The 9150-nt window shown below is 41.0% G+C and overlaps 1 protein-coding gene across 2 annotated transcripts; it reads left to right on the top strand.

The window, feature by feature from the left end:
- The first annotated feature begins 2499 nt into the window (after positions 1 to 2499).
- On the top strand, positions 2500 to 7665 carry pou3f2b (POU class 3 homeobox 2b). Of its 2 annotated transcripts, XM_034127350.1 has the most exons (2): positions 2500 to 3453; positions 7607 to 7665. In XM_034127350.1, the coding sequence occupies exons 1-2, from the start codon at positions 2545 to 2547 to the stop codon at positions 7652 to 7654; spliced, it is 957 nt and encodes a 318-aa protein (XP_033983241.1). In that variant the 5' UTR covers positions 2500 to 2544; the 3' UTR covers positions 7655 to 7665. The 2 variants fall into 2 exon arrangements, with proteins under 2 accessions (XP_033983241.1, XP_033983240.1); XM_034127349.1 differs by lacking the exon at positions 7607 to 7665 and having other exon boundaries at positions 2500 to 4330.
- The last annotated feature ends 1485 nt before the right edge of the window (positions 7666 to 9150 follow it).

The raw sequence follows: 9150 nt of genomic DNA, 5'->3' as shown, positions 1-9150 counted from the left end.
ACGTGTGTCCTTGTGTGAACTTCCCGAATAAATTAACATTCCTAAGAATGAATTGTAAGTGTGCATATAGACTTGTTTTCAGTTTTTACTTCACATTTGGATTATTTCTTGTGAAAATATTTCTTTGATAATTGCTTTTTGTATTGCCTTTTAATTAGGACCTACCTTCTAAGTTATTAAATAAAATGTCTAATTACAGTTTCAGTCATTTGCATAGTTTAGAAGTTAGAAATGTGGATATTGAGGAAGTGCCTCCATTGATTTATTGGTTTAATTTGTGGCCAGTATCTATTACTATATTGCTTGTGGATCAAATTGTTACAGGCCATATAAATGCTTTTAAATTGCATTTATACAGTAAGAAGTATTCATTCCTTCTAGTATTCAAAATGAAGGCACTGTTAGGAATTAGAAACTTCTGCCAAGCCACATTCTGTTTGCATTTTTCTCTCGGTGTGAGGAGCCGCTTTGAGGACAGACATAATCTCTCTCATCTTTTTCACTTCTTCTCGTCCTTTCTCCCTCTTCTCAGGGCCCTGTGCTCTTTACCCCTCCCTCCTTTATCCCTGCGAAGGCTTTGTCCCCACAGCAGAGAGCCTCTCTAAATAGAGGCCTTTAGATAGTCCAGGAACAGGGGAGAGGAGGGGGAGAGGAGGGGGAGGCAGCAGTGACGCGACTGCTGTTGTTTCATTTACCTCTCCCTATGGCAACCAGCAGCGGCCGGCCAGGAATGTCCCCTCTCTGGACAAAGTCCTGGTCCCTGAAGCTGACACTGGGGGGACGACAGCTGGGGCGGGGGGGGGCCCTCGCTGCCCTGCCTGCTCTGAAGGCCTGAGTCTGGACTTAATCCTCCTCTTCTCTCCTCTCTTTTCTCACTTCACTGCAGGATGAGCTGCAGAGAAGCTATTAACTCTAAAGTAGTTGTGTATAAAACCTGCAACATCATTCTAAATCTCTTTTGATAATGTAAAGAACCAAAAGGCTTTCAGCATGGACGCTCTAAAGATTCCACGTTGATCCTTTACTGTGTTGCAATTTTAAAGCACATTAACTGCATTTTTTTAAAGAAGCATATTGCATGTTTAAATGTATTTGATGTCCTTCAAGCTATATATAGAATCTAAACTTCAATCCTCCCTTCCTCTGTGTGTAGCCACTCCTCCCAGTGCATGCTGGTTAATTCAATTTACAGCCTGGTATGGCACAATAGTGGATTTGTTTACTTTATGGGCTGTAAAAGTGTTCATGTGCAGACATATGAAAGACGGTTACATTTACAAGACTTCATTGAGAAAAAAGTGCTAAGCTACACTTTCACAAACCCTGATGATAAAATGGCACTTTCTTTTGCATTTTAGCTTTTATAAGACTGGTTTAAAAAATATTTAAGGACGCAAGGATTAAATGGAGAAATGCAATCCAGGTTGTCAGTTTAAAAAAAGAGTTAGACACAACTTAATTTAAACTCCTACCAAACTCACTTGAAAGCTGTCAGCAAATGAAGTCCAACACTTTAATTTGTATGCAAAAATGTAATGAAATGTATTAAAATGTTTTTTTTTTTTTTTAATAATACAATCAATTTTATTAAAACGTGCCTGAGCTTTTTTCCTTTACCAGATATGTTACATTTAGAAAACAAGTTGTATTTCAGATATTTCTCATACACTAACAATAAGACAGTACACTTTATATAATACAACACATTAAGTGTTGTATCTGCTGGTATGTGAGCATGCATGTTGTTTTAGAACTATTTCGTTTGTTTCCCAATTACAGCAGAATTTAAGCTTAACGGTAATTTAAAAATGGAATGTCAGTTTGCAAAAAGAGTATCAAAACCCTATCTCATACAGTATACACAACGCTACACAAATGATACAGGCACATTAATATGCAAACAATGTCTAAGCAGAAATGTTGCAACACTGCATCCCTATAAATACATTCAACTGCATTTTCCTCTCGCACAGGCCTTGTCTTTGAAAAGCAGATTGTTGCATTTCAACAATCTTTGCTGAAATGCAATATTACGCACACGTTTCCATAGCCAAATGTAATATCATAAATATGCAATAACAAATAGCAACAACATGTAAAGTCTACCTCATTAAACACACAGTATATCCTGCACAGCAGAGCTCCTGTATTAATCTGAGTCCCCTGGATCTCAACTCCCCTCAGCCTCCTGATACCTGATTATCAAAGTAAATCTACTGTCTCTTACAGTTGCTCTGCTGATCCCGGTGCTCCGTCTCCCCATGCTGCACTCCGGCTCTCCGCTTCCCGGGAGCCTCAACTCGCACCTCTCCAACAAAGAGAGTAGTGTTTGTTGAGACTTCCCAGCAGCCAATCACCGCGTCGTTGCCCTTGGTTACCACGTCCATCATCCTGGGAAGTCCAATGAGCGGCGGGGGCGTGACGGAGTCCAGGTGCGCCTCGGCGTCCACTTGGCAGAGCGCCTGAGAGCCGCCTGTGGGCAGGAGAGGATCTGTCAAATGCGAGGTTCCTTCAATAAGAGAGACCAGTCCGGCTCCGAGAGTCATGGCGACCGCAGCGTCTAACCACTACAGCATCCTCACCTCCAGCGCATCCATCGTGCACTCGGAGCCCGGCAGCATGCAGCAAGCCACGGCGTACCGGGACGCGCAGAGCCTGTTGCAGAGCGACTACCCGCTGCAGAGCAACAGCCACACGCTCAGCCACGCACACCAGTGGATAACAGCGCTGTCCCACGGAGACACAGCCCCGTGGTCCTCCAGCCCGCTCGGCGCGGAGCAAGACATCAAACCCGCGGTGCAGAGCGCCCGGGACGAGATGCACAACTCCAGCAACAACCTGCAGCACCAGTCCCGGCCACCTCACCTGGTGCACCAGACGCACGTGAACCACCACGACGGCCGGGCGTGGAGAACCACCACCGCGGCGCACATACCGAGCATGGCCACGACGAACGGCCAAAGCCTTATTTACTCCCAGCCGGGCTTCGGCGTCAACGGGCTGCTCCCGGGCAGCGCACAGGGGATGCACCACCACAACCTAAGAGACACTCACGAGGAGCACCACAGCCCGCACCTCAGCGACCACGGACACCCTGCGTCCCAGCATCAGCACCAGCACCGATCGCAGAGCCACCACGACCACTCGGACGAGGATACGCCGACCTCGGACGACTTGGAGCAGTTTGCCAAGCAGTTCAAGCAGCGGAGGATCAAGCTGGGCTTCACGCAGGCGGACGTGGGACTCGCCCTGGGGACCCTGTACGGAAATGTGTTTTCCCAAACCACCATATGCAGGTTTGAGGCCCTGCAGCTCAGCTTCAAAAACATGTGCAAGCTGAAGCCTCTGTTGAACAAGTGGTTGGAGGAGGCGGACTCCACCTCGGGCAGCCCGACCAGCCTGGACAAAATCGCGGCGCAGGGGAGGAAAAGGAAAAAACGGACTTCTATCGAGGTAAGCGTAAAGGGAGCTTTGGAGAGCCATTTTTTGAAGTCCCCTAAACCGGCAGCTTCGGAAATATTGGGTCTCGCGGACAGTCTGCAACTGGAGAAAGAAGTGGTCAGGGTTTGGTTTTGTAACAGGAGACAGAAGGAGAAACGCATGACCCCTCCCGGAGCTCTGCCGGGGAGCGAGGATGTGTACGGGGACACGCCGCCGCACCACGGGGTCCAGACCCCGGTCCAATGAACTCTGCTGGACCGCTCCTCCAGGACATGTTTACCCTTTTTATTTATCCCCAATGTTATATATAAATCACTGAACTATGAGACTCTATAGTGGGTGTTTTATGTATAATAGATTGCAGTGACAATATCTGCAGTGAATATCTGGGAAATAAGTGAGGGGAGGACAGGACGTTTTCTTTTTCTTCCTGCAGAGCTAAAGGAACATAAGCCTGTGTTCTGTTCTCCGAGGATACATGCCCAGCACTGTGACTCCAGTCGACGCAGTTTCAAGGTGTAGCCCCTATTGTGTATTGAAATTATACTATACGACGAAAAAAAAGAGGGAGGGGAGGAGGGATACCTGGTTTTAGACGAAAAGCATAGCTGAATGGTTTCCATTTTTTATATATCAAATCACACAACAACACTGTTTTTTTTTCCTGTGCGTAAAAGGGAAAGCAAATACAAAGGCGTTTAGTTTTCTTGCTCTAAATTGTTGCGTCCAGCAGTGATGGGGATGTGTGTGGGTGGTGCAGGAGGGGGGTCAAAGGAGCTGCGTTAATGGAGTAAACTGGAGGCCAGTAAAGGCTGCAGCCCCAGTCCAGTGGAGTCCAGCTGGGGGTGAGCATCGCCTGAGTCCCATCTGTCAGCCAGGCACCAGCACACAGCCGCCAAACACTGCTTGGAAACATCCAGCTAGTTATTCAGTGAGGTCAGGATTTAGTTATAAACACATATTATAATTATTATAATTATTCTTATTCTTATTATTACCTGTATGGCTCACTGGCTAAACTCCTTAATAACTGGCCTGAGTGCAGTGATAATAAAAAGTATTTGACCTCTATCAGGAGTCAGACAGCAGTGTAAACAAAAGGTCCATGATATATTTTCACAAAACACGCGTTAAATGATATTCGTCCCCCCCCCCCCCCCCCCCCCCCCCCTCAGAGATTTCAGGAAGGGCTCCGTGTCGACTGATTGGATTATCTGGCACTTTTCCACAACATGATGGGCTATAGATATCTACACAAATATTACGTCACCAACTCTCCAGTACATTTGGATCCACTTTTGTAAATATTGTATAACTTTAAAAGTCATGGCTTCATCCATTTTTTTTTTCTTCACTGGGGCACTTTCTTTGGATTGATGTTTTCAAAAACAAACAGTTCTCGTCATATAGACTACCTACTGCCTTGTATGTGTGTGTTATTTAACGTTCATTTTGTTGCCGAAATTATGCTCGTTTACAGTTTGATATTTTCTTTGTGGCGCATTTTATTTCCAGTCGTCAGATTTGTTTTTATTAATGTGAAATCGATTTAATTTGTTTAAATGTCTAAGGAGTTCTGTTTTGCCATTTGATGTCCGCTCTGAAATTACATTAGGTTGTGTTTCCAATCAAAATATAGTGCTTTGAGGACTTCATTCTGAGGAATCGATAACAATTTTCTAAAGAATTATCCAACATGAATCAGACGTAGATGATGAAAACGGAGATGGTTAGTGTATTGAAAAACGAAAATGATAATAATAAGGCCTTTAGCTTTTCCCCCAGAACATATTTTTGTGACATTCCCCAAAAAATAGAAGCATATGATCAAAATTATTATTATTATTATTATTATTATTATTATTATTATTATTATTATTATTATTATTATTATTATTATTATTATTATTATTATTCACTAGGTATTATTATAATTTGTTTGTAAGGTCGTTGCCATGCATTTCACTTCAGCCATTTTGTTCATCTTCGTCTTTGTTGCTTTTTTTTACATGGGGGGAGAAACTGCTCGTAGACATTTTATTTTATTTTTTAGTATTGTTAATGAGATTGTAATTTATTATACAATGGCTTTTTATAGATGACACAAAGTGCGAGATATATATGAAATAACACCGAGAAGGCTTTTGTTTTGTAGGGGAAGAATTAAGAGAGACATATTTTAGATTTCTCAGCGGCATTGCGACAGCCTAACACCGTCACAGCTAAATGTAAAAACATCTTTTTCTCCGTGCAGAACCTTGCTTTTCGTTTTATGCAAAAACAGAAATCCAGGGACTTGTTTTTCTCATGTGGAAACATCTTATTTCCCCCCTCCTGATTTATGTTATCCTGCAGAGAACAACACGCACCATGGCATTGAAATATTTCCTCAGTAGCTTTAATGAACTCATAATTCACAGGAAGTTGTGGGATGTAGACCTGTAGCAATCCGACGCTGTTTCTTCTCTTTTTGTTTAAATGCTTGTTAAACCAGTCATTTTGGTTTTTGGGGGGATATTATAGGCTATGTCATATTCACTGGATGAACTTGGGCTAGATAAAGCAGAGGTGATAAAACGCCTGACACACGAACAACGGACTTGCACATTTTTAAATAATGGGGTTGATATTAAACAGCTTTTTTCCAACGTTGAGACTAAATGTATTTTTTTGTTCAAACTGCTGCACTATCTGCTTGACATCTGTGGTGTTAAAAAAGGAAAAAAGAAAGGGGCTCCTTTGCTTTGAGCTCATTGGTTTGGGTGGAATTAATGGCTGAGAGAAAATCAGGGTTGATGAATGGAAGATTGTGAGCCGATGATGTGTTGTTTCTGCCCCGGGCTGCTTTTAAATGGACTGGCTTTGGCTGGGAAAACCACAGCTTCCATCCAGGGTTAAATTAGGGGTTCCCAAAGTGGGGACCGAGGACAAATCGAGGTCTTATGGAGGATAGAAAGGGGTCCAACATTATTATTTATCTGCTGTTTTATTTGGAGCTAGAGGTTTCACTTTATCTGCACATTAATGGTATTGTTAATTAAACAACAAATATATAGATACCAAAGGATTAACAGCATTTTAAAATGTATCTTAATCCCTTAAATGATAAGCATACTTTCTCTGATATTGGTCTAAGATTCGTTTTCCTGGTTGTCCTAATAGGAAAAAACAAGACAACATATTGCCTTATATTGGTTATTTTTGGTTTCATTATACAGTATCTGACAAGGCTGAGCCCTTTAAACTAGAGGTTAACACAAAAAAAGAGATTTTAAAACAGTTTGCCTGTTTTTAATCTAAATGCATGGATTACACTTGTTCCATCAAAACAGAAAGTGTTGGATCAATGGATAACAAATACTTAGAAGCTTACGAGAAAAAACATTGCTCTGGGAATTTAAGATAACTGTAATACTGACACTGTTGACCCTGATGGTATTTTCCTATTCAATATGTTATGTCACTTCTCTCTAATATCCCCTTAGGAACCTGTGGTGTGATTTATATATGAACACCTCTCTGAAATCTATTTTATTTGGTGCTATTTCCCTGCCACTTCCGGCTTATCTACAAAAAAACAAATGTTGCCCTGTGCTGTTATCATATTAATACGAATTACAATCGGATTATTCTCCATTTCTCTTCTGTGCAAAGAAGAGAGTGAGATTTACCTCAGCATTACTGAGCAAACAAGGTTAATCAATTAATCAATAGCTGATCGGTTGTTAATGGCGTTGGCCAGTAATCATTTAAAAAAAGTAAACTGCTCTTTTAATTCATATTTCCACTGAATTAAGCAATACACGTAAAATAGCCTTATTACATGCACTCATACTTTAATTGTGATTTTACAACCATGTCTGGAGTTATAGTTTTTTTTTGGACGGTATAATGACATGAAAGCAGCGTTTCTTCCATTGTGAAAGATACCGTAATACTCCCATAATATACCCAGGACTAAAGAGTATACAGCTTCTTATTTAAAAGTGTTTTTTTTACTGACCTTATTGGCTCTGATTGTAGGCCACTTTTAATCAACGGCAATATTGTTAATTGACTTCTATGGGATAGTAAGCCGGTGGATATTATCCCTCAGAGATACAGAAGGTGTTACCGATTACAAAGCACTGTATCATTTTCACATGCTGTTTTGTTGTTGGTGCAGGGAAATAAAAGATGTCCCTCTCTGCATCATCATCGCTCGCCCATTTGACCTGCCATTTGGATGCCTGGCACGAAGCAACGACCGGAAATAAAGCCCTCTCTCTCTGTGATCTCTGAAGAAGACTTTTGTGGAGCCAGTAATCTAAAAAGTGCGCCCTGGTGCCCTTCATCCGCTCTCTAGCAGATGCGATTAATAGCGCGTCGCGTTAATTACACCTTCTTTTTTATTTAGGTGACTTGAAATTTCCCATTAGGCTCCCAGGGAAGAAAAAAACACACATACACAGACTCCAGTGTTGTGGTGCTAATCCGTGGAGAAACACTGAGGGAATGATCGGTGTTCTAGCGCCATCTAGCGGCAGCCGCATGACCCGAGGGTGAGCCCAAGTTTATGTCATTTCATTGGAAAAGAAAAATCAATTAGATACACACATCGATGCTGAATATGGACTTATTGGCAGAAACTACAGGCAAAAACATTGGTATTAATTCACTGGTTAATTGTGGAATTTGGGCTATTTTGCTTCCATTACATATCTTCATTTGGACTAGTGGAAGGAAAAATATCTATATCTATCTAATGAAACTTCTCAAGTTGATGCATGAAGAAAAGGGGAGACATCCCAGATGAGTCGGGTAACACTTTTAACTGATATACTCCAGAATCAAATGTCCCCTGTTGAGTGCTTGTATTTAGTCAGCTATGTTTTGTATTAAAGGTTTTTTGAAATGTTTATATATGCCACTGGGGCATTACCTTCTGCTAACTTTTGGTCACAAGTACTGTATAGATAAACACCTAAATGGGTATTTGGGATGTGTGTATTCCCTCTAGCCTAAAAGCAAAGAATGCCTATTATCTAAAAATGTACCAGCAGATGAAAAAAGCTGTCTGCCAAAACACAATTTTTAGTAACACGTGTCTCTTTACATGGATGAGAGTAAGGTGTAAAACACAAGAAATTAGACATTTTACATAAAACACAGACATTGAAACGTATTTTAAGATGTATGAATAAATCAAAAATAATGATTAAATGAAAATTAAGAAATAGTCAAATCCAGTTCCGTTTTTATAGAACTAGATGAGTCTCAGTTTGTTGGTTGATTGGTTCGTAACCTGTGATTTTCGTTAAACCATCTCAGTGTTTTCTGCAAACTGGAGAATTTTGGGCAGGAGTTGCAACCGTTTCAATATTAATCAGCCTATATTTACCAACTGACAAATGTATTTTCTTTGAAAATATTTAGAACATTTCCAAAAATCCAACTGATATAATTATTTCAATGCAATGTAAAACAATGTAAAACATTAGATTTACAACGTTGACACAAGCTCATCATTAAAGACATTTGAAAAGGTTTTGGGAAGAAATATTAACTTATTGGTAAAGCATGTGGTCATATGTTGTTGTTTTTGAAAACAGCACAGGAAAGCGATGATTTTTCTTATTTCCAGGAAGGAAGCCCCCTATTAGTTCTGAGAACTGTAGTGTTTTATTAAGTGCAACACATTCCTCCTTAAGGTATCAAAAGTCAATATGT

The sequence above is a fragment of the Trematomus bernacchii genome, unplaced genomic scaffold (assembly GCF_902827165.1).
Source record: "Trematomus bernacchii unplaced genomic scaffold, fTreBer1.1, whole genome shotgun sequence".
NCBI classification, from domain to species: domain Eukaryota; kingdom Metazoa; phylum Chordata; class Actinopteri; order Perciformes; family Nototheniidae; genus Trematomus; species Trematomus bernacchii.
Note: the sequence above shows the minus strand (reverse complement) of the source record. Positions and strands in the feature narration are given on the sequence as shown.

Excerpts from the sequence above, each read along its gene's own strand:
- pou3f2b (XM_034127349.1), top strand. The coding sequence starts at position 2,545 with ATGGCGACCGCAGCGTCTAACCACTACAGCATCCTCACCTCCAGCGCA.